The sequence below is a fragment of the Pygoscelis adeliae genome, unplaced genomic scaffold, assembly GCF_000699105.1.
Source record: "Pygoscelis adeliae isolate BGI_AS28 unplaced genomic scaffold, ASM69910v1 Scaffold77, whole genome shotgun sequence".
NCBI lineage: Eukaryota > Metazoa > Chordata > Aves > Sphenisciformes > Spheniscidae > Pygoscelis > Pygoscelis adeliae.
In genome coordinates, this window is record NW_008825216.1 from 2,309,826 (window position 1) to 2,335,957 (window position 26,132).

The 26,132-nt window shown below is 38.7% G+C and overlaps 1 protein-coding gene across 2 annotated transcripts in view; it reads right to left on the minus strand.

The window, feature by feature from the left end:
- Nucleotides 1-26,132, minus strand: part of ACTN2 (actinin, alpha 2) — a 72,699-nt gene that overhangs the window by 30,180 nt on the left and 16,387 nt on the right. The window contains exons 2-7 of one of the 2 annotated variants that reach the window (XM_009329158.1): nt 17,323-17,437; nt 15,903-16,022; nt 9,111-9,197; nt 7,926-8,013; nt 4,027-4,105; nt 1,621-1,702 (exon numbers count right to left, since the gene is read on the minus strand). In XM_009329158.1, coding sequence (XP_009327433.1) covers nt 1,621-1,702; nt 4,027-4,105; nt 7,926-8,013; nt 9,111-9,197; nt 15,903-16,022; nt 17,323-17,437 — 571 coding nt within the window. Of the gene's footprint in view, nt 1-1,620; nt 1,703-4,026; nt 4,106-5,760; nt 5,840-7,925; nt 8,014-9,110; nt 9,198-15,902; nt 16,023-17,322; nt 17,438-26,132 lie in introns of both variants that reach the window. The other variant, XM_009329157.1, reaches the window with a different exon arrangement.

Here is a 26,132-nt window from a genome sequence, read left to right on the forward strand (position 1 = left end):
AGGGAAGTGGTTGAGTCACCATCCCTGGAGGTATTTAAAAGGCATGTAGATGTGGTGCTTAGGGACATGGTTTAGTGGTGGACTTGGCAGTGCTAGGTTAACGGTTGGACTTGATGATCTTAAAGGTCTTTTCCAACCTAAACAATTCTGTGATCTCATGAGTCTAGAAAAAGGTGGGTTTACACCAATTATGGCTGAGTGATGAATGATGCTAGTGCAAGCTGCAGGGATTCCTGCCAAAGTAAGGAGTGGGAGGATGCTGGTGTGAAAAGACCCAGGAATGAGGTGACAATTTCTAATATTAACAGTGAGATTTCTGAGTTCAGGACCAACGTATTTACTGATTTTGCATCTACTTCACATAATTGTGAACAAAACTTTGCAAAGCTTCCACGGAGAACACAGTGGAAGTAAAGAGAATTAAAAGTGATGGTGAATACTTAGGGGGTGTTAGAAGCAGCATGATTTCATTTCCCCTTCCCCTGCCAAGAAGGAGAATAGTAAGTTAAGGGCTAAAATGTGCAGAAAATCTGGTGAGGAAAGAAAAAGGTTTCTTACATTGTATGTGAAGAGAAAAAATGAGGAAAGGAGAATGATAGCAGGAGGTGTTCAACGGTAAGGAGGTAGCACTTCAGTTTATTCCTTGCACAGTATTTCAGGGTAAAATAATTAAGTGGTGCTTGAAAAGGGAATTGCTGTTCAAAAAATGAAAACAATTAGTTTTGAAGCATGAAGGTGAAACCAAGAAACCTCTTCAATGAAGAGGTTACAACCTGGATTTTCCAAATCATCCTGTATTGGCCTAACTTTCCTACCGAAGACTTCAAGGGGAGCAGACACAGTGAGTTTAAGTACTTTGAATAATTCCTATGTTATCACTGCTCTACTGACAAGCCACCAGAGCAGAGTCTGCATACTTGGAAAAGAATGCTTTGAACTAGTGTAGGCAAATTCCAGTATTTTGGCACCATTTTTTGCCTGGAGTACAAAAGTATGGTTATCCTGAAGAAATTCAGGAAACTTTAATAGATTTCCTTGTTATTTGTCAACAAACTCTAAAGATTATAGGAGAAACCAAACATGAGCCTACGTTAAAACTATCACTGCAAAAGGTTTACAATTAAAATAAACCAAAAAAATGCTTCCCTCAACCTAAATCTCTCTCGTAGGAGGCATGTTGTTAGTCTATTTTGAAAGTTCTATACTTCTATTTGTACTTCTGGCCGTCTCACATAAACATTTTAAAAAGTGAATATGCTTTAAGCTGCTAACAGTTTTATTTCCCTTTATTACTTAGATTTTAATTTCTTAAAGGCAAGGATTATCGTTCGATCCTGCATTTTACCTCATTTATCACAGTAGGGCCACGTGCTGAGATTAGGACCCAAGGTACTATAATAAATACAAACAATAACAAACAATAAGGAATGAAGAAGAAAGTGAGTGAAATTATCCAATACACAGGGAACAAGAAGGAAAACATTGTTTGAAAACAAAGCAGGTTGCTCCATTATGATTCATGTGGAAGTAATGTTGAAAATTTGCTAGATACAAAACAAAAGAAGTTTTACTGTCTCCTGCTTGTGAGTAACACAAACTTCAGTAAGATATAACTCTCACCTTCTGCATCCAACATCTTTGGGATATCCAAATGCTTTTCAGCAATTTCCATGGCAAGGTTGATATTTCCTATGGGGTCATCCTGCATTAAAGAAGAAAACACAACTAGTCAAAGACAGAAGTTTTTCCTTGAAGCAAGACTACAGTAGGTACACTAAAACTTACTCTGTTTTTCCAAACTGTAAACTGGAGTCACAATTATTGTTCTTCAAAAAGCAGAGTGTAGGTATATGAACTTTTGGTCTATCCACTGCTATACTTTCAAAAGAAAATAGCAATAAGCTATTATTTAGTGTACATAGTGTGGCCAGCAGGAGTAGGAAAGTGATCATCCCCCTGTATTCGGCACTGGTGAGGCCACACCTCGAATACTGTGTTCAGTTTTGGGCCCCTCACTACAAGAAGGACATTGAGGTGTTAGAGTGTGTCCAGAGAAGGGCAACAAAGCTGATGAAGGGTCTAGAGCACAAGTCTTCTGAGGAGTGGCTGAGGGAACTGGGGTTGTTTAGCCTGGAGAAAAGGAGGCTGAGGGGAGACCTCATCGCGCTCTACAACTACCTGAAAGGAGGTTGAAGCGAGGTGGGTGTCAGTCTCTTCTCCCAGGAAGCAAGTGATAGGACAAGAGGAATCAGCCTCAAGTTGCACCAGGAGAGGTTTAGATTGGATATTAGGAAAAATTTCTTCGCTGAAAGGGTTGTCAAGCATTGGAAGAGGCTGCCCAGGGAAGTGGTTGAGTCACCATCCCTGGAGGTATTTAAAAGGCATGTAGATGTGGTGCTTAGGGACATGGTTTAGTGGTGGACTTGGCAGTGCTAGGTTAACGGTTGGACTTGATGATCTTAAAGGTCTTTTCCAACCTAAATGTTTCTATGATTCTATTATGTACCACTAATAGGTACATACAAGGACTCTGCTGCAAATATATTCTGGAGGGGAACATAGGTAACATATGCAGTGTACACTCATAATTCTGAGCCAATTCTGAATGAAGTATAGCAGTAATACATACAGTCAAGGCCACTGGTCCAGTAGGCTATACTAGACCGTTCATCACAAAGTTAGTCTTGCATGTTTTTATACCTACTTTGCGTTATATTACAGTGATATGAATTCTATTGAGTTCTCTGTTGGTCAGATGCATGCATGAGAAGAAGCAAGCACAGACAGAAGAACAGTTCTCCAGAAGGAGCAAAACTTCCCAGTTTTGGCTTGGACAGACAAATCTGTAATGCCTCTATAAATTGAATTTGAGAGCTGTGGAAATTCAAGAACTGCCTCTGGTTTTGAGATTTTGATTTTTGTTTTTGAAGGAAAGAAAAAGGGAGCAGGGTGCACAGTTCAGATAAACAGCACACATTTCATGTCTTACGCTACAGACAGCTATTGCTGACACTGGAAGAGCATGTCAGATTAGGGCTGCTCTTAAGGCAGCCTTCCTGTATCAGCTTGGAGAGAAAACACCCTATGTGAAATGGCAGTTCATGCCATTAATGCTATTATTATTTTCACGTATTCACAAACTGCTAAATGATCATAGCCACTCTGAACAATGCCAATGTCTACAGAGAGAGGTTGGGAAAACAGGACACAGAAGAGCAAAGTTAGAGATGCTGGAGGGCACTGAAAAAAATGTTAACAGGTTTTCTGTAGGGAATTTCCAGGGCTTCCATTTGAATACAAACACTTCCTATAAAGGGATCTTGTCTCAAGCATGCTTCTTTTGTTACTTTGAAATTAACTTAGAAAGATTATTTAATATGGAATCACAGCAATTATTTAAGTTTCACAGAAGTCTATTCCTCATGCACATACATATGCCAGGTATCATAACTAGTAATGCCCATGACACGTCTTTCTATAAACATATCATACTGGATAGCCTTTCCTTTAAAAGCTGCATGTTCAATAAAATGTGTTATGAAGAAAAGTTTACTTTTTGAAACCTAACAATTTGGGTGTAATAGAATACAAATTCACTAATTGTAAGTTCTCACTCTATCATCATTTAGCAGTTTTGTGCATCACTGACATCAAGAGGAACTTAAAATGTGGACAATATTTAAAACCCATGAACTTATTTTTGCTATTACACAAGACACCGTGTGCAATACAACATTTGCTAAATGTGTATACAAAAACTCTTACTGAAATTAAATGGGACAAAAATAAGCTAAATCTAACTGAGACCTATTGACTAGATTAAAACACTTTGCTTATGGATGAGTGATGAGCACCTCCTATTTGTGTGCTTGGTACTAAGTCTATGAGTAAATAGTGCTCCACTGGTAAAGGATTTGTTTAAAATCACAGCAACTTCGGAATAATTGGAGATCTCCATCACCCATCCTTTTAAACAAAACTACAAGCCATAGTAACTAAACATCTCTGCTACAGCTAAAGAGATACCTCATCTAACTTGTCATAGTCAAGAAGATCACGCCTGTGTCTATGGATAAGGGCGTTGAAAGCAAGGCCATCTTTCCAGCTATAAGTTCACACAAAACACATCGGTGAGAAAAGGAAAAGGCAGCATGCAGGAGATAAGAAACCAAGAAACAAGACACCAAGACAGCTGTTAATGTAACCAAAATGAGCAGTCAATCAAACACAGCCAGGGCAGAAAAGCAAGATCTATTTTAGGATTTTTCTGCATGTGCTTTACGTGCCACAGTTCAGCCTTGGTTTGAAACCTGACCTGTTCTTATTTTGGAAACCTCTAAGAGGGAAATAGTAATGCTGAAGCAGATCTGCTTATGTTCTATTCTCTTTTCTCAGCACTCATATACAGGATGGTTACACTCTGGTTTTGTAGTACTGTGTACCACTTTTCAAAGCACAAACTCACTCAAACTAACCTCTGTTTGTGCCATACTTAAGCACATGTACACAGAGACAGGTAGGTTAGTCATTCCATGAATCTGTTTATCTGTAGGAAAGGTTGTATATAGAATTAGAGAATAAGCTGGTGTTGATAGCTAATATTTTGCCCTTTGGTTTAGATCTGCAGATGTCTTAGCAACTGCCTAAATTAAAATCTTATGTGTTTAGGAATAAGTTCATTGAATTTTCATCACTGCACACCTTGGGGACCCCAGCATAAATTTAACATATATATAAAGCAGACTAAGTTTTCAAATAATTTAATTCATTTATCTTTTCCCTCATCAAAGGCTTTCTGATAACAGTTGATTCCACTAGTAAAATCAATTTGTAATGGAAGGGCATGGAATGGAAAATATGGTCTATGGTTTATCAGTCTCCCTCATCAATGAAAAGTTGCACTCAACAAATTAAAACCATGATTAAGCTTTCTGTTTTACTGGTGTTTATGTGAAACCTCAAGATGCATTCATTCCAGAGAGCAGAAAATAGTGCGTTATGTATTGAGAGCTAACGTGAAATGACAACATTCCAGTTTCTTTCTGGGTTTTATTCTTCAGTAATGATATCCAGAAATTCTGACATTATTACTTGCTCCTCATTCCTACCTCTCAAACCAAAGTGGCTGGTATCTTTTAGAAAACATACATTTTGCCATGAGTAGCACACTGTAATAAAATAGTTTTGTAATTCCCGTGAGGTACTACCTAAGGAAGTTAGGATATCAGTTTCATTTCCACTTGTCCGGAAGTATAGGTAGAAGTCTAATCTAAGAATTGGTGAATAGTTTCTACGTAAGACTAGTAACTTATTGCATACTCCTGATTACCAAGGGTAGTGTTTGTTCTAAGGAATCTTAGGATTAATCATGTCATTGTTTACTGCTCTGCAATCTACAGTCATTTACACCAGATGCAAAACAACATGGGCTGTACAATACTATCAGTGGTGAACAGAGAATTCCAATGTATTTGATTTAACATCCATATTGGGCAGTGTAAAAGACTTCAACAACTGCCTGGCAGCTGAGGACCAGATTATTTGCAATTAAATGCTGAAGTCGTCGTAACAGGAAGAAAAGAAGGACACAGCAGTCATGAGGTCCTTTCCTCCCTGTCACTGTTTTTTTTGGAGGGAGCTTAGAAAGCCAGTCAGAATTAGTATGCACTCCTCAGCTTGTCTTTTAGAAAACATGCTAAGCAAACCAGAAGTGAGCCAAATCACTGCAGGACAGCATGCTGTACCACCCAGACTGATGACCTTATTTAGCTTGGAGTAGTCAATAAGATCAGGTCGGTGTCTGTGGATAAGTGCACATAATCCAAGGCCATCTTTCCAGCTTTACAACAAAAAATAAAATGGAAAAAAATTAGTTAATAAAGTCATGGCATTTTACAGTTTGATCCTTGCTCAAGGCTTAAAGTCAAGCAGGAACTTTCCTGTCAAATCCTGACACTTACGTTCTGTCAACTCTCATCCCTCTGAGCTTTTCTGTTACTGTACTCTTTTTTCCTGTAGTACATATCTTACTCTGCAGTCCATACACACTTAAGGAGTCCATAGTACTTTCTAGGCAGTATACATTATGTGCAACTGTCCCTGATTTCAATTGCTTAATTTGTGCAGTGTTCCAGAATAGCTCAGAGTACACATTCATCAATGAAAGAGCATAATCTCCTGTAACACTTACAGCATGTTTGCAAAAAAATAAAAGGAGAGCAAACCTGCAATTGCTTGAATTTGCTGAAGCAATTGGCTTTTTCTATGTCAGTTATTTTAGACAATTTTAATGGCACAACCATATTGTGCTCATAAAAGTAAGAAGTCATAAATCAGCTTAGTTTCTTTAAAACACTTCACACATATGACAGCTTCGATCTGAGCTCTTACACTTCAGTGTGATTTCAGACCCATTACCTTTTGAGGCAAGAATAGGCAATGAACGGAGCTACAAATAACATCTATTTGGAAAGATTATGAGAGGTTCCTTTCAGCCAGAAGCAATTATTCTGAAAGATACTTTATGTAAACACTTTATGCAATCACTGGGACTGTGGGTTTGAGGTCTTATCTTGTGCAGTAATTGTGTGATACTAAACGTGTTAAAACTGTTAGAATCCCTGTCACTGAGATGTCTGGGTAGATCCTCCAAATAACAGAACCATCTCCAATAAAAATGTAATACAATTAAGCAGAATATACATACATTGTATAATATAAAATCATCCAGAATGTAAAACTGAATCAAAATGAGCACCAAACTAACAAAAAGTTAGTTTGGTCTTTTCCAAAAGGTATAGACTAAAATGGCCTGGACAGCCCATTGTAAAGTAGTTCTGTAAGAGCCGATCAACCCAAACATTAATCAAGGTACTTTCATTCAAGATGTTTTCCCCATACCCTGTATCAGACCAGCATACGTATGTATACACACTAAGATTCTGATACTGTAACTTACAGTATATCCTGCATCCATACAAAGCTCTACTGAAATATACCTCTATATATTCAAGGAAAATAACACATAATAAATTTCAGAACTCTTAAAGGCAATACAGGGACTGTAAATCAAACATCCTTTTTATCTGTGGATGCACGTGTGAACCGTATCTTCTCTACCACTACGTGTGCTTTAGGTGCTGCGCATTAAGAATGAATTCAAAACATCAAAACACTGTAATACAGAACTCTTGTTCTAAGTACTATAAGGGTTTCAGGGAAGGCAAGATCACATGGTTAAACAGTGCAAATGGCAAGTCATGTAGTTTAATGAGGTGGGTTACCGGCAGAGCTACGGGAACTAGCCCAGTGAAATCCCAAAACCAGGCAGCCTGCATATAGCCTGGAACTCCCTTTCTAGCCCTTAATGAAAACACAGAATCACAAGGCTGGAGCTTCACTAAATTTTCCAACTTAGGTAATGATCCTGATTCTGAAAACAAACATGTTTAAAGTGCTGCTGTTGTGTACTGAGTGCATTTTTGGCTCCTTATTTATAGTTACGTTACAAAATAATAAAGACTGATTCATCATAATGAGATATTTGCATGCTCAACACATTGGTATTTTTGCCAAGAACAGTCTATGCCTACAGTGGCTCTCATTTGAAAGCAGTCATTTGCCAAGTCACTATGCTGCGGTACTCAGATATTCCCATATACCAAGGACTCTAATAATGTAATACGGTCATTCTGTATGTAGTAGGGATTCTTTTCTTTTAAATGGTAACTATGAAAGCCATGGTAAAAAGTGCCAAAGACTAACCAAATTAAGACTCTGAAGATAGAGCATGAGAATTTGCAAAACGTCTAGTTAACAGGGAAGAGTGAAATTCTCCTGTCAAATATATACCTACACAACTGTGGGAAAAATTTGACCTAAAATATTTTAGACTGCTTCTACCCCTTGAAATAATGGAAGTTTACCTGAGATGGAAGTTCTGAATGTTCACATTTCTGTAAGGAGCAGTTTTTCTTTGACACCACAGCAGCAGCCCTTCTTTGGCAGAGGTCTCTGTAAAAGACACCAAGGAGTAAAAAAAGGAAAAATGTAAAAAGTGCTCAGGTAATTCATTTCTTGTCATCTTAAATGTGGTCAGCCACCTGAAACTGGTTGGCATAAGCCAACATTTAACCCTAACAGATACTGATACAAATGGACTAATGGGGCTCCATTAGGACACAGAGGTCAGCTCAACTGGAACAACTCAGACTAGAGTCTCAGCCTGCACAGTAATTCTGGGATATTAGAAGGTTAAGAAATTATATATACTGGTTGGACAGCAGAATGTATATTTGGAGAAAAATACCCAATACAAATATAATAGAACTAGGCATAAAAGATTGTGTTGGTGCCTACATGAAATATGCTTGTAGTCTCAGTCTATTTGCTTACGGGGAGGTATAAGTGCTGAAGAAATACCTTCATTATCTGAACCCCTATGGGCATCTGAATGCATAAGTAAAGGACAGAAAAGATCAAGTAGACCATTAGGTCCACATTTAACGTCCCACAAATTATGGGCAGGACAGCATGCAGAGCTTGAGTCAACTCTACTTTTGTTGAAAATTGAGATGAGTTTCTAGAATTCTAGACTTTTCACAGCATAGACTTGATTTAAAGAGTATTGTAACTACAACACGCTTTTTGGAGCCAGTTACCAAGTGAAAGTTAAGAAAAAAAATTCTGAAGCAGTGGGGGAAAAAAAAGTGATAGAAAGAAGAGGGATATAAGCAGATAATATTTGCAAAGAATGTGAGAAATGGACAGGCCTAAAAAAGTATGTTGGAAATAGGACCACCATACAGGGTACAGCATAGTTTCAGGCCACTGAAGCTCAGAAACACAGGCATGTTTCTATTTCTATAACTAAGAGACATGCCCAGAACTTCTGCATTTAGAAAGCTGGCTCAAGGTCTCTGTCAGGATAAGGAGAGTAATTACTTTTTCCCTCCAGAAATCGATTTTGTCACCAGGTAGGGAACTTGCAGTATCATTTTCTGTGAAAAAATAATTCATTTTTAAAACACTCATCTCACTTGTGCACAATTCATATAAAAAAGTCTTTAAACAAATTTCCTAATTATTTAACATAGTTGCATTACTATTACCTTCCACTGAAATATCCTGAATAGCAAAGCGAAGGATGATAGTCCAGATCATACCCAGCGTCATTTTCACATTGCCGTCAACAATTTCTAAGGTGAATAAAGAGATAGTAGTAGTATTTAGAATGTTTTCTGTTTTCTCTTATTTTAATTATATATTTCTATAAATAATATATTGTATCTAATAAATTCATTATATTTCTACCATAATTCTTTATCTGCACAGAGTTCATCTGGGTTCATTTTTCAACATGCTCATGCTTGTGCTACCCTGGCAGTAGGACTGAAGATTACTGAGGTTAAGGTCACTTCAGCCCTACCACGCTAAAAGGCTTTTCTCCAGGTAGTTGTAACTGTCTCAAATCTTTACCTTTTAGGTTGACTTTTAGAGAGAGTCCGAGAGGAAATACTTATTTAAAGTTTGAACAATATCAGCCTTACTGTTTTCAAATACAAAAGAAGTGAAAAAAATATGGTCTTACCCCAAATTTTAAGAAACTACAGGACATTAACAGTATTACTTTTTAATAAAACGGTAGTCAGAAATTCCCCTATACTATTTAGACCTTTTTGAGAATTTTACCTACAGTGCCAGCACAGATTAGGTATGAAGAACAGCTCAGGAGATACAGCACCTCCTGAGACTAAGCTACATAGCTTCCTACTGAGCAGTTCAGAAACACGGCCATGAGGTTGTAATGTCTTACAGCTCTGATGCCTATGCACATTTTTGTATCTTTAATATAAAATGGGATTTTTTACCTCTGGGGTTTCAATTTGTTTCAAGACTGCTTGAGTCTACCTACAACACAAGGCACTAGGAAGGTGCTTTCTCCAACCCTTCTCACACATAAATGGGAGTCCCTTCCACAAGCCAAGTCAGAATCCAGTGCTCCTACATCCTAATATGAACAGTGATACAACTTAAATTTCTCAACACCAAATAATGTACTGCCAGACTGTTGTGGTTTAACCTGGCACGCAGCTAAACACCACACAGCCATTCACTCACTCCCCACCCCCAGAGAGAATGGAGAAAAAAAAAAGTAAAATTTGTGGATTGAGATAAAGACAGTTTAATAGGACAGAACAGGAAGGGAAAATAACAATAGTACTAGTAGTAGTAGTAATAATAATAATAGAATATACAAAACAAGTGATGCACAATGCAATTGCTCACCACCCGCCGACCGATGCCCAGCCAGTTCCTGAGCAGCGGTCCCTGCCCCCCAGCCAACTACTCCCAGTTTATGTACTGAGCATGATGTCACATGGTATGGAATGTCCCTTTGGCCAGTTTGGGTCAGCTGTCCTGGCTATGCCCCCTCCCAGCTTCTTGTGCACCCCCAGCCTTCTCAGTTAGTAGAGCGTGGGAAGCTGAAAAGTCCTTGACTGGTGTGAGCACTGCTTGGCAACAACTAAAACATCGGTGTGTTAACGTTGTTCTCATCCTAAATCCAAAACACAGCACTGGACCAGCTACTAGGAAGGAAATTAATTCTATCCCAGCCGAAACCAGGACACAGACCACTTAAGTGTGGTGATAATGTTAAATCAATCTGCAAAGTATGGCAAGAGACTCAGAAGAACATAGTGAGACTATAAGGAGGGTCCAGCACTGGAAGGGGAGGAGGTGGGACAATGAGAGAGGGGAACTGCAGACTGCCTTTCCAGACACCTCACACCAAAAGAGCAGTGGAACGGGGAAGGCACCAGCTGCTCCCCCTACTTGAAAGTCACCTCCAGCCTTCCTCAAAAAGTGGAGCAGCTGTGGCTGCCTGGGGGCCCACTGGTGTTCTGGGGAAGGAGCAGGAGGAACTTGCAGCAGGAGGAATTTCCTCAATTTATCGTCAAATGCCAATAGAGGTGCCAGCAGAAAATGCAGTCACTCTGCTACTTAAAAGTTGCCTGAATCCAGGGGCAATTTTTACAGAAGAAAGCAGCTGCTAGCTCTGAGACTTGTGATACATGTTAAATTGCAGTAGTATGTGGCACAAGCTGTCATTTGAACCTATGGAATTAACAAATGTGGTAGGAGATATGTCACCCATCACTAGCCTATATTTACTTTGCTAGTGCGATAATCCAAGTTTATATATGAATGGCTATTTTTCTGCTTTCCCCTTTGGGTTCTATACTAATATTCCAGAATTCTTGCCTCGCTTTGCCTGCCTTCCATGCATTATTACTATCTGATTGGCCCTGAAAGACCTCAAGTCTTTTCAAATCTCAGAACTAAACTCTTTCAGCCAAAAAAGACCAAATGGCAATTAGGGCATGTAGCTAATTCTCTCTCCTCCCTCCCCCTCGGTCAAGTATTTCATTGTATTTTGATCAGATGTCTGATATGTATATACAGTAAAGGGGAATTGCTTCAAATGTAAAAAAAATGAATTTAAATACTCAGGAGGCATTGCTGATTGTCAGGCAATCAATTCATGGATTTGCATAATCACTACATCGTTGTTTTGATTTACATATCCGTATGTACAAACAGACAGAATGAAAGAGCAAGAGAGGGAATTTTCTATGTTGTGCCTCAGGAGAATTTTCAAGCAATTTGCCAGCTTTGGTTTCTCATTATCTACTGCTAGCATAAAACACAAAAAAGACATGTATAAAAGACAAGGAAAAATATCTAAACAGAAGGAAAACAAAGTTGCTAAATGTTGAAAAGTATCAGTGATGAAAAAATACTGATTTATTCCAATCATTTTCCTCTACAGGTCAATAGAAGACTTCATTATTTTCTTCACACTGCCTGTTTGCTCTGAGAGGAATATAGGTCCTACACCTCACATATGCAAAGCTACAGCTTTCTGGGGAAAAAGGTCTTGCTGATCTATGAGGACAGGAAAGGAGAGAAGGGAAAGGGAAACAATGAAAACTGCCTAGGGAAAAAGCTAAGCAAAGCAGTGTGGCAAGCTCTCAAAGGTTTTAGTTTCAGTTTTTTTATTCTGCTTTGGCTTTTTTTTTTTTTTTATTCTAACCTTCTTGTAGCAGATTCACAGATCATTTGGTCTTTAATATTTCTGCTGCTCCCCAGAAAAGCAATACAGAAGTGTTTCCTATTAACAGGATACTTATCTTTTGTGGTTCTCCATATCTCAGTTCATTTCATTCAGGATGCAATTACCTTGCAAATGGAGTTATTGCACTTTTTTAAACTTAAGGGAAAAATTCTAACTCCTGGACTGTGAATGGCTCATAAGGACTACTTTCACAGCTTTTGCTTTAGCTTCTTGACTCTCTAGTCTCATTCAATCACCAATGGAGAGAAAGACTCTTCCACAAGACAGATCAGAGTAGCGAAATTGGGCTTCTGCTCAGCATCAAGGTTAAAGGTGATCACGTCTCTCTTTCCACTCCACAGACAGCTCAAGGAAGTCAGCCTCAGAACAGTAATGATAGCTTTAAAGAATATCCCCAGCCCCTTAAAAATACTAAATTGAACTTTGTACTGATGACCCACAGGAATCGCAGTTTAATCTTTGTTTTGAGGCCCCGTTTTAAATGCCAGTTGGTCCCCTTGGGCCTACATGCTCTTCACCACTCAGCATGTCAGATAATAAAACATGATCCTCAGCAGATTTAGATACAAAACTTTCATGCTTTGGAAATTAAAAAGTATTCCAAGCACCCATGTAACTCAGAGAATGCCAAAACAGATGGGTGCAGACAAGCCATATGCCCCATGCTCACACATAAGGGCAGTGATTTAAGGGGTTAAGGACTTTGATAACAATACAAGCTTAAGGAGCCTGTGCTCTGCCTCCTTGCTGGCATTCACTCCATCTTCATACTATGATGACTGCCCAGTCAACAATGCTGAAAAATGCAACAAAAGAAAAAAAAGAGGTGAAGTGTGTTTTAAAACCAGATCAGATTGCTGATCCAGTCTCCAGCATAGCTACAGAAACAGTTGTCAGCCCAAGTGATAGGGTTGAGCTGTGAAGTGTGGGAGCAAGTATGCAGGACAAGGGGGCACAGGGACTCTTTAAACACGTACTGGTGCCAGAGGTCCCACACTGTGAAACTATACCCAGTCAGATGTGATACTGCATTGCTGCATCAGCACGGCACTGTGCCTTAGATAACAAATTTAGTAGAGGTGATGTGGTAAACTTAAGAGGGCACTAAGCGCAACTGGGCCAGAGCTGGCTTTGTGTTCAGCCTGTTTAGAGTAGGAGTGGAAGGCACACGAATCTATCTGCTCCTGCCCACATGGATGTAATCTAATGTGTGTTAGTAGCCATGCTTGACATAGTGCAATGTCTTACAATGACAGGTTCCTCTCTGCATCTAAGCTATGACAGTAGCAGTGGATTTTTCTCCTGTGCTTCCATCCAAGAATTTAAAATGTTTTTTTAATGCTAATGAATGAATTTTTGCTTCTAGTCCCTCCATTTTACAGATCGAGAATTCCAGAAACAGGCAATAAAAGCCTGCAGCACAGCCAAGAACATTACCTTGATCTCCTGGCTTACTAACTATGGCCTGCTGTTAAATGCAGGAAGAAATATTGAGTGCATGGACAGACATCACCTTGCAGCAACTGGCTGAGAAGCTGGAAGAGGTTACTGCCTCTTGTTCCTGCCTCCCTCCCAGAGGGAATTACCTGTCATCACAGAGGATCTAAGTTCATGCCAGTTGCTGCCAAGGAGAACAGCAGGGTTAGTTTAAATGGTTTTAATGGCTGATCTGAGCTATCCCAGATGCTTTGCCTTCAGGTGATACAGAAAGTGCTGAAGCACTGCTCCCTAGTCTGAGCGCCCTGGCAGTAATGAGCAGCAATAAGCAGGGCAAAATGAGGGAGATGGGAGTGCAGAGGGCTGGCCTGCTCCTTTCAGGAGCAGATATGAGCTGATGTATCTCGGTTTAAATACTCCAGCCTTGCCTGAAGAACCTAGGTGTGAAAACATTAGTACATTGTGCAAACTGTGAGCAGAGAGAATAACCACTCTGTCCCACAAGATACTCCTTTTGCTACACTCTTGTTTTCAGTCAGGAAGCCTCAGAGTCCCAGCATGACATGACAGAAACCACCATTCATTTGCTCCACACTCTGTACTCTCAGTATTTCTGCACCAGCTATCAAACAGGCTTCTGTATTCTTAGTTTTAATTTCCACAGATAAATTGTCTCTTCAGTACCCTCTGCTGTCCGTTCAATGCCATGTCGCTTTCAGAATAACCTTAACTGCAGAGGTTTAGGGTACTAGCATATTTTTCCATCCCACTTCATTTAATTGAGCAAAGGGCCCAGCTGCCCCTGACTGCCTGTACAACTGATGGAGGGAGCCAGGCACCTCTGAAATGCAGTAGAACTCCTCTGAGATCTGAAGTGCCTTTGGGAATTGCCCATTTCTCCCCACTGATGATATATTCCCCAAAAAAGGTCTCTGCTATGTGCCTAAAGATAGATGGTATGGATTTGGACTCAGATGGCCCACCCAGTTCAGTCTCAAATAAATAAAGGGTGAGTTCAAACAAATGCTCTGCCCAGAGAACACCTATTACTTGGGATTTTGGAGTTCTAGATCTAGAAGCTGAACACATTTGATGAACAATACTTGAGGAACCAAGCAGGCTAGGTCAAACCATTGTGGAATCAATGAATGCTGATAGATGTCTCCATTACTTCTACAGATGTCCCTATCCCACCTAATGAATCTTCCTGCTCCAGCCACAATTACAGTAAGCTCCCTGAGATCAAGGTTTGGAACCCAGAATAAGGACATATATAAGCCTAGAGAAATCAGAGAACAGGAGGAAAAGGCTCATAAATGGATCTAAAAAGCCTAGCAATGTGAATAGAATATAGTTTCTCACCATGATACTGAGGTTACAGCCAGAGTTTTACTCTTAAGGACATGTTAGAGGCTGCCCCGAGAATACACAGCACATCATTGAGGCTATGGTATCAAAAGTAGTTGGATATCATGCTAGCCACATCACTCCTTTGCATGGTAATGGCTATGCAAAGCATTATGTGAATATCTCCATGGAGCAGCTAGTTCTAGACAGACCTTTGTCCTTTTTAAACAATTTATCGAATCTCATAGGAGGCATAGGTTCACTTGCAGTGAGAGCCTGCCTTCTTTTGCTCAGTTTACATCTATCAGCACTTAGCTAGCCAACTGCATGTTTTAATTTAACTACCTGAACAACAGAACAATAACAAAGTAATAACTTCAGTAAATAACATCCTGCCCCACTTTCTTCATATGTTCAGTCTCTCCCCAGCTACCATAATTTCTTTTGATCGCTCCCTTAACTCTACATCTGAATTTTAGAAACACAGCTGCCATCCACAGTCAGTCTCATAACAAAATGGGAGTAGGTCCCAGCCACCTGGTAGTGATGGCAGCCTTTGTCTTGTCTGAATAATATCTCCTAAAGATGAAAAAAGATCCCAGATTGGATAAAGCACACCCTAGAATCCAAACTGATTTCTAAAGGAGTTCCTTATTTTTAATAATGTATAGGAAAAACATAATGCTCTGAAAGAAGAAATCATTACCTGAATACCCACTGAAACACAGACAATTCAATTTAACCTTGGAGATAAACTAATCTTAGAGCCCATTTATACCCCTATCCCTCTCCAGGTGTCCACAAATTTCCACCTCTCATCCTTTCACAGATATAGATCAGCAATCAACATTAAGTGATTTTTGAGGCACCCATATATAGAGAACAGCCCGCACAATTTGGCTAAAGGTCTCTGTCAGACTCCTTTGCAATGTGAATGCCTAGGACCTAAGCAAGGTGCACGTCAAGCTCTGTCACATACCTTCTGCACCAATTGACACAAGTTTCACTCCTTTGCTGGCGATATAATCCAGAGCTTTGTTGACATTAGCAATTTTATGGAAGCGCATCTTCCCTCTGTCTGGTTTCGGTAGTCTTTCCCCTGCAGAATAACAAATTTAATGTGTTTATCATTACATACACCTGCTACAGACACCCAAGTGATTAGAACTCGAGTGAATGTGCCCTGAACACTGTCTAAAAGTTAGCAGTTATTTTAACAGGTATTTTTCTGAAAGAATGTCAAATGGCTTTGAACAAAACCCTGAAGAGAAAATTCAGATGTTGAAACATCTGACTTAGATCTTTCTGATATAGCAGTAAAACCAGAGTAAAATTTTTATGCTTGCCCTAAACATCTGGAAGATATGTGAGTGCTTCCTGCTACTTAACTTCTGGTTCATTGCTACTGTTTGTGTTAGAGTAGCTGAATATTAGGAAGGCAGGATGTTCTCAGAGCTCATCACCCTTACCTGCCTGACTGTAAAGCAAGGCTGGACTCTATCCAGCAGATTAGCCATAACATCCTTCCACATCTGACCAAGAACAATGGCTTTTAACAACCTCATCCTGTACAGCTAATTTCAGAGCATAGGCTGATGTGTTTGAATTAACTTATCTTTTCAAATGATCACAAAGAATAATAATTTCTGAAAATATGACTCTCCATTTCACGAAGAGTGATCATTTGAAGATCTTCTTCCCCCACTGAACTCTCCAGCAAAAATGTAAACTGTCTTTCCCGTAAAGACGTCTCAAAAATCTTCTTGCCCTTTTTCACCTTTATGGTGTGTCTGTAACTTGAGCTATTCCCTTCCCATTCAGGGGCATTCCGAGTGTACCTTGGGGACTGCCCCTCTGAATAACACATAAAACGGGTGACATAGTGAGTTTACATCAGTTAGTCAAAAGGAGTCCTTGGATGTTCCACCCTTCTGAAAAATGAGACCTTTTACTTGTGACTAAATATCGATCTAGTTTTACTTTAGGCACTCACTTTTGAAAGCATTGGTCCATCCAATAAAGTCATTAAAAGCAAAGCAAAACTTTTATACTAAAAGTGGAATAAAATGAATTTGTAACCCAAGTCTAAAGGCTTTTTAATTGTTAGGGGCTAAGACCAGTTCCTCAATGTTTCTGGTTTGTCCAACAATGCTGTGATGTCAGTGATACCCTGATACACTGTGATATCCTGGAATACAAGCACAAAACAGAATATGTTGGAGATAAGGAAAAAGCAGAGCTTTTTTTTCCTCCCTTTTGTTTTAGAGTGTGTTTCACCTCTCACTTTTCAGCCTACTTAGAGTTTGTGTTCCTGTTTTGAATTGTTAACAAATTTTGTTCTTTTAAGAGTGTTTCAGTTAGCATGCTGTAAATACATAGCAGACTTTATTTTAGCCAACCTGAGATAACTTCCAAGAGGAGCATCAGTTTGAGGCCGTTTCTGAAGTCCTCCTCAATGTTCTCAATCTGTGTGCCTGCTTTCCTGAGGTGGGAATTGCACCAGGCTGTAAACGTCTGTAATAGTAATTAAAGAAAATACTTATCAACAAGGCATTTTCCAAAACAACTGCTAAACCATCTGAGTAAACACTGCATCTGAGATTTTCACTACTGCCTCAGAAATTTGGATGTCCAACTCCAATTCATTTTATATATGTTGCCGAGTTCAAAGTTCATGACAGAATGAAGGAAGATGCAAAGAATTGCCTGATTAGAAGCAATATTGTGCTAGATTCTGCTCATAAATGCATCCCAAAAAAAGTCTACACATAAAGGCAAAATTTGTCCAATAGTTATTACTACATTTAACATTTTATGAGCACATCATTTTATGTTGGGACTTACCTGTTACTGTTATTATTCCTGAAAAGAAAGATTGATATAGTATAAAGGAAGCTGTGTGACAGTAAAATGTAGGCAATACCAAGCACAGAAGCAAAAACTTCTACTACTTGAATTCATGCCATGATAAACAGTTCTTATACAGATTATCTATGCCAGGGACAAGTAACATGCATTTCTCACAGGCAAGGAAGTTGTAAGAACATTCTTCAGGATGAAGTAACTGAAGAAAGACTTTATACAGCAAGGATACCAGCAAAATTGCATCTGCTCCTACTTGTTACTACAGTGAGAAACAGAATGCCTTTTGAAATCATGGACAATAAGAATGGATTTTGAAAGTTTACAATAATTCAAGTGCAGAAGTTTCACATTCAGACCCTGCAGATATGGCCTGCCTTACCAAGGGTTTTATTTTTAAACTGTATTATATAATTTTCAGAAAACTACCACAACTTCATGAAACACACAAATGCAGATACTTAAGTATGCAGGGCAAAAATGGTCACAAAAGCAACCATGAGCATTTCTCTCTCCATGGAGAATAACCAAGTCTGCTTTTACTTGCAGAGATGAAAAGCAGAACTAACTCCATTGATCTACAGAGGTCACATACACATTACCTTTTGTATGAATTAAATCAAAACATGGGCTACTATAAAATTTAGTAGTTAATATTAGTGTGTTTTCAAATATCCATTTCTTCTCAGCCTTCTGACAAACTCTCCTTGCTTTTCAGTGACTGTTAAGATATCTAAAGCAAGTTTGTCTTTACTAGATATTTCACCAGGTATTTAACTCGAAGCATATAACAAGGCCATGCATTTTGGTAAGTTAGACTTCAGCTACTTAAAATTGTCAGATATTTGGAATTCCCCTTCTTTTGCTATTTCAAATTACCATCATCTTAAAAACATTTAATGTAAATTGTTTAAAAAATAAAACATATCCTAAATCCCCATTGTCAATATAAAACTTCCTTTGGCCTTCTTTTTTCTTGCCTGTTTTTTAGACTATTTAATTTCTGATCTCTCAGAAACAGAATAAGAAAGGCCAGTAGATGAAGGCAAAAAACTTTCCCTGGAACTGAATCTTGTAAATTCTAGACAGATTTCATACCTTAAGAAGATACGGATTGAATTTTCAAAAATGGTCTATTCTTAAAAATGCAACCTTCTGTTAAAGAATAACATTTTAATTGTTGGGTTTGACTCAATTTATGTGAAGAATTTATATGCAGCTTGCTGGTCTCTTTTCTCAGAGCTCCTACAGAGACAAGGAGCAGCTTGCTAAACTTTAGTTTTATCGACTTCTCCTTTCCAATTGAAAGGAAGAAGCAAGAAGTGCTACGGATATGGGGGAGCTGTGCAGTGAAATCCCTAATTCTAGATACCCAGAGAAAGGAGGAGAGAGAAGACAGTGTTGGAAATGGTTCTGGGCAGGGGTCCTGTTGACCTGCAGAGGATGAGTTGCAGGTAGAGGCATAAGAAAGTCGCTCTGTGTGCAGATGGAAATAAGTAAGGCTGCAGCTGAAGCATCTCTGCAAATACATCTATTTTAATAAAGGGATGTTAGCTTGAAAAGCAGTCATTCAGGAAGGTAAAACTTTCCTCATTTTAAGGTAACTAGCTTTACTGAGCTCATAGGAGACCTGAAACCAGAGTGTATCAAGCATCACAACAGAGTTACTAGGCACCTCTACCCTCAGGTCTTGACATGATGGAGTCTTAGGGTGGTATTTGGTTTGGATCATTATAGGGTTAGGATCTAGTTTATAAGACTAATTTGTCTGCCTCAAGCAGTATCTTGTTCTAGTGATATGTATCTAAAAAGGCTTAGCACCACATTAAGTCATTTGCAAATACTAAAAGTATAACAAGCATCCTTGGAAGGAACAATGTTATGGTAATACAGAAAAAACAGCTGAAAGCACTCAAGGGTAAATGCACATGAACGTTGCATGGCAATTTGGCAATAAATATTAGAAAACTGAATGAGTAAATAAATGAGCCTTTCATGAATTAAGCTTCAGTGATGGACATGTGCTTATCTGCAGATGCCACTGCAGTTTGTAGAATTGTTCCAAGCACACCATGCTAAACTCAGAGGACTTTGAAGAAAAACCTCAGCCATTTCCATCTCTTCTTTTAGACATTTATGGTGAATGTTCTGACCTTGTACCACTCAAGTAAATGAGTTTTCCTCATTTTTCATTTAAATAAGAATTTAATGGCAATGACCCTACCAGTCGAGCAGTCTTAAAATACAAATCTGATTCCTACTGTGAAGAAAGCTACTCCTCACTTAGTTTCTTAAGAAGAAATGGAACCTAGCACTTCTTAGCTCATATATGCATATATAAATACATATATATTACAAAAAAAGGCAAATTAAAATTTTGTCCACCTCTAATCTCACTGTGGTCCTCTACTTCACCTCTACAACAGCTGATTCAGCTTACTGGATGCCGCACTGATAGACACAAAACATAAGTTTTATCCAAAGATCCTAAAGTTTTCAAACAATTTAAATAGTTTCTCTTGAAAGCAGATATTTTTACAGCACTCTCAGCATTTGCTGAGACAAACGCTCTTCTCAATCTCATTCATTTTATGAAGACACTAAGCAGCCAATGTTGCTATGATATAAACAAGGAAAAGATGCTAGTACTGCTGAATCAAGCTGTTTTCAATAAATAGTTTGATGACAGTCACTGGTTTTATGGACTGCCTTTTTATATCTGTAGGTTATTTAAGATTCTTTCCAGTAGTATTGGGGTTTGTTATTGACATTGTAGCATTCTGAAGGATACACTTGGAATTACCTACAAAGCCTGCATTCATGAGATAACAAGTTCTGATGAAGCACTCTACTGTGCATGGATTCTTTATTTAGACTATCTGCATCTAGATGGTTTAGATTATCTTCTATATCTAGAATAAGAGATTTAGATCTTTTAGCTAAACTACAGTTTCTCAGAGCTTTCTGTTTTACCAGTGCACCAGGTCATGAAATGGTGCTATCCCCTTGTGACAGTTGTCTTGTGCTTCATGCAAAGTGTCGCTGCCGTACGTTACAGCAGACTCTCGACATGTGGCTTCATAGCCCGGTGCCTTCCAAACTGGCTTATTTTCCTAGGGCTAAACATGGTTAGAGGAATGCTGCTTAAGGAAGGATTTACTATGTTTCAGTGATGCAATCCATAAGTGACTGTATTAAAGCTACTACAAAACTTAACTTGCAAATTTTAACAGTTTCCACAATCCACATTTTATTTAACCCTCATCCTTCTGTTCTTATTGTGATACCACTTGTTCTCACTGCTTTGGCTTTAACTAACAGTTCTAGTCATAGTTATTAAGAAACAATTCAAAGCACGTTTAAGTCCTGGATATCAAGATACAGCCAGCATATAGTACCCTGCAAATTTATAATCCACTAGGATTTAAAAGCTATTAAATGACTTAGACAAAGCAAATTCCTTTTTCTGCTGAGCTGTACAGCACATTTCAGAGTATCAGATTGCCCAGAGAAACAAGGCAGGACTGAAGGCACCAAGTCAAATACCAGGAGGGATACAAATAAGTGCCTAGAAAGCTAGACATTTCTTTTTAGAATTTATTTACCATAGGTGGCTCTACAAATTTAAAAAATAAATAAAATTTCTCCTTTCCAAAGTTGTTACTACAAAAGAAACTTTGCTGACATTCTTAGATGTCAGCAAAGACAACCACAGAAGAGGGGATGCAGGGCAGGAAGCCAAACAATTTGCAGTCCCACAGGTAAATATTCTCTTAATGCACTATTAATTGTCTACTGCTGTCACAGGTCTATTTTGGAAAAGCTAAGTCCAGAAAAGGGAGCGCAGTTTATGTTCTATGCCCACTTAGCCTCATTGTGAAGACTGCCAATAGCATATTCTCCATAATTTGGATTCATAGATCTGTGATGGCAAAGTGTGTACCTGAGGAAAAAAAAAAAAAAACTTACCTGGTAATTTACTCAGGCCACTTAATTTTACAAGCCCTTGACAAGTAGAGTTGCAACAAGGCACAGAAAAAGGAGATATCCCTAATCAATTACCAATCAACTGCAGCTAATGCCAAAAAATAATTGGGTATGCCCACTCTGTGCAAATATTTTTACACATGCACAATGAAGGACATGCTTGATGGAAAAAGTGATGTCTCTGAGAGCTGAATTGTCCTACACTCCTGAGAAAGCCCACACGTCCTTTTTATGTGAGTATAATGATAACTTACTTTTGATTGTGCTTCAAAGCCAAAAAACAAGATGCTATAATAACAAGTTTCATATGTGCATGTGATAATAGGGATAAAGAGAATTGAGAAAGCACCAGTTACCACCCTCTCCAATACTGTTACCCATTGGTGGGTCACAAGACAACTTGTTCCACCTGCTGAAGATACAGGGTAAATTTCTAGTTTGGCACTGACAGGGAGTCCAAAATGTACATCACCAAAACAGCAGCATAACTTGCATGAGGACATGTACAGGGAATACACTCCACAAGTTCAGGAAGATTTATTTACTTGCACTCAGAATTGAAATTGAGCAGTGGATCCAGCCCAATAAAGGATTGGAGACCGCTATCCTATTTAGTATGTATATCTCATAACAAAGGTTAACACTGCCTTTCACTCTCCAACTCAAATCAATTTCTGTCTGCTATAATATTTACAAGTTTCAAAAACTAATATTTATTTTAAAAGGCATGTGTCTGCTTGTCTGTAGCCCTACCAGAAAGGCTATTGGCCCACGAGTCATTTGTTTTTTGAGTTTCTAGCTTTTCTGTAACATTTACGTAAGAAAATATAGACAAAATCCAATTTTAACCTATGAGTTATGAAAAATATTGCATTAATAGGAAACTTAATACTTCCCGTGTCTGTTAAGTAAAGCAGAAGCACAACTCATTTTAAGTAGACCTTAAATTCTAGTACCCAGAGCAGGAGAACACACCTGAAAAAAAAATTAACTTCAAATATAAACATTCAACACATTTGTTTATAGACATATGTGTTATCCCTAATTACCCCAGTCTGATAGAGTTGTTTCTTAAAAATCGGCTTTATAGCCCTTCTTCTAAAGTATTTTTCCTCTCTACTTGTGCTGGCTGAGGGTCTTCATTACTTCTAGGCTAAATGGGATGCAGTGATTCACGCTGTAGTTATACAGAACATTACTGGGCTCTGAGTGCATGGCAAGGGTGTTACAGAAAGCTCTGCCAGAACATTCCCACTAGGCCAGACTGAGGTTTCCCCTTGAAGAATTTCCCATCTGTCTGTTATCCATGTTTTAAAATATAAGTTGTGAACCTGCCACATGATCTCCTGGCTCCTGTGTCCACACAGTGTTCTAATGACTGCAGGATCAGGGCTTTTCTCTGGGCTTGGGATACAGTCTGCGTTGGCCCTCGTTCTCTTAACTATTTAATTCTGCTCCCAAAAGAAGGGGCATGAAGGTGAAACACAGCAGAAAACTGCACAGCCTTTATAAAATAGCTTGATGGTGAACCAATAGCATCTTTTGTATGTTCCTAGAACATCTAGATCAGCTGTTCTTTTAGTATATTAGGTGCATGAGTATATTTTTATGAATTGAATATAAATAAAATCTTATATCTTACTTGTTGGTTTAATGATTATTAAGTGTCCCCTTGCTGTTATTTCCCCTTGCAGTGGAAACCTAAATGCATTGGGACATGTTAGTAAAATAACTAGAATAACTATAACAGGAGAGGTGGTTCACCAGTACAACTCGATCACTCCGAAACACTTGGTAGGCAAAGTGGGATTTTAATGCTAAACACACCAGAGCACAGCAACAACTCAAATGAAGCACGGCAGAAGCATAGTGAAGGGCGCCGTTGAAGGCTAAGGTAGGGGAAATGTTTAGCATGTTCCAAAAGGTCATTAAAAGGAAACCCTCAAATCATAGGCAGTATGTCAAAGCCGAATTCCTGGGAACAACAGAAAGGATAGCGTAGAACTGTCTCACAAAGGAAGTTAGTAGAAGCTTCATCACAAGGTCCCCAAATGCAACGTTGGGGAAAGCCCTCCCTGCTCCAGCACATCCATCCATATAGCTGAACAGATGGTGCCAAAGATGATATGCTAGCATACTCTGCACTGTCAGCAGATCTGCTCTAGTAACTAAGGGAACTTCACTCCAGTTCCTTAATTTTATCATTCACAGGAGACGTCGTCAAAGGGATGCATTCATCACACAGGACGTTGCACATGTCTTGATAGCATTCTGCATTTTGCTCGCATGGAAGAGCCTGGGGAGACCTCAGTCCTTACAAAGCAGGTGGCCTAATCCTATGCGAGTCTAGGGTTTCCTGTAAAACATGCAACCCTCTCCCAGCACTGAATAATTGCATGTCTGTTTTACAGTGCTCACTATTAACAAAAAAAAACAGAGCATGTAAATATCCCTTCAAGAATAATTCGGCAAGGCTGAACCCCAAGAAATGTCAAGAAGATTATTGAGCCTTTTGTTACAAAGTGAGTGACATTAGCTCTTTCTTTCAGAGGAGATGACAGAGAAAGGTTAGGTTGTCCCATTGGTCTGAAATGGAAGAAAACTCAGGCGGCAGCAAGATGTACGGGAAACTCAGTATGGGTCACTGCATGCGCTGTCCTCTCCTCAGCCTTTTTTTCTTAAGGGAAGAACAGGAAGGAAAGGAAGGAAGATAAGAGGTTTCACAAGGTCTTTGGAGGGGCTAAAACAGTTAAAAGATTGCAAGGTTTATTAGGAGTAGGCAGATAATATCTTTATTGGATCACCTGAGGTAGCTGGAAAAGACAGAGAAGTTTTCAGGCACGTAAGCCCATCTTTGTAAGTGAGAGAGAAGCATCAGTCTTAATCACAAAAATTTACGTAAGTCTTCAGACAACTCAGGACTTTGATGGACCATTGGTATAATGCTACAACAGCTCTATTGCCTGAAGGAAGTTCCTTCCTTTTTCATTACTGTTGATGACATACATTTATGAAAGTTTTACAGCAGCAGGCATCTGTATGATCCAAATGTATGACTTCTCAAAATACACGCAGTGCCACAGGGTTGTCCGCTTGTGTATTTTTATCAGTTTAAAATAATTCTGCCTATTTGAAATGTATTTTCAATCAGAAACATTGATATTTTAGAAGTAGGAGCACATGCAACGTTTAAAATCCCATTTGAAACTAAAAAGTGTTCAGGATCTGTAGGACAATTCTGGTCTAAATCTACTTTTCGGTTTTGGAATTTCAAGAATCACTGAAATAACAGAACCCTTGCTCAGAAAAATAACACAGAAATAAGAGGCAAGAATCCAATGAAAATCTTCAGTAAAAGCATGGGCATGGTTTTACCTTGCATTATAAAACCTGCAAGATATCTTTATCCGCTCTTATCTTTAAAATATAACTGCAACCTACTCAATTTGTTATGGTGAAGGAATTAGAAAGACAAAGGAACTGTCACGAAAAAAAAACCCTACTGTCTACTTCTGGTGTTTTCTTTTAATTCTGAATATTTTTGAACACATTCCTATCACTAAGTAGACCAGAGTGGTCTGTGGTAAATTTGCATGTGGTAAATTTAATAATAAAGGGAGAAACACAGTCTTATAGGTGATAAAAGGTTTGGCGTATTTTATTTATGTAGAAGTGGGAAACTTCACTAGGCAAGTAGCATCAACTTTTGCAGAATCCAATCTTACGTTTAAAAAATTAAACTTCCAAGGACAAGCAAGCAAAAACTTATGTTGTGCTACATTTCTAAACCTGCATTTAGGTACATGCATGTCGTACCCTCATGATTTTGCCTACCTAAACTCTAGCCATTCATCCTAGTTCCACTAGTTAAGCTAGAGTATTTTAAAGGTCCCCCACCAGGACAGAAGCAGATCTCTTTTATGTCACGTACCTAAGCTGGTTGCAACAGCAGAGAGCTATTTATCTATGAGGAAAACTAAACACAAAACCATATGAGGGGAAAAAAAAAAAAGAAAAAAGAGTGTTTAGCAAGCCGGAGAGTTTATTTTCCTACTAATTTTCCTACTATTTCCTACTATTTTCCTAATATATTTCCTACTAATGGTGAGTAATGGCTCACTATTAAGCAGAAGGGCTTATTAAGTATACTTCTGTAGGAATCTGCCCTGAACCATTTCCTATACTACACTTTACTTACTCATTTAGATGACAGAATAGAGTGTATGCTTATAACATTTGAGTATGATAGCAAAATGACGGGTCTGTAAGCATGTTTCATGACAAAGCTACAATTCAAACTAATCTTGACAAATCAGTGAAATGACTTGAAGAAAGCTGGATGCGGATTAGCAAGGAGTCT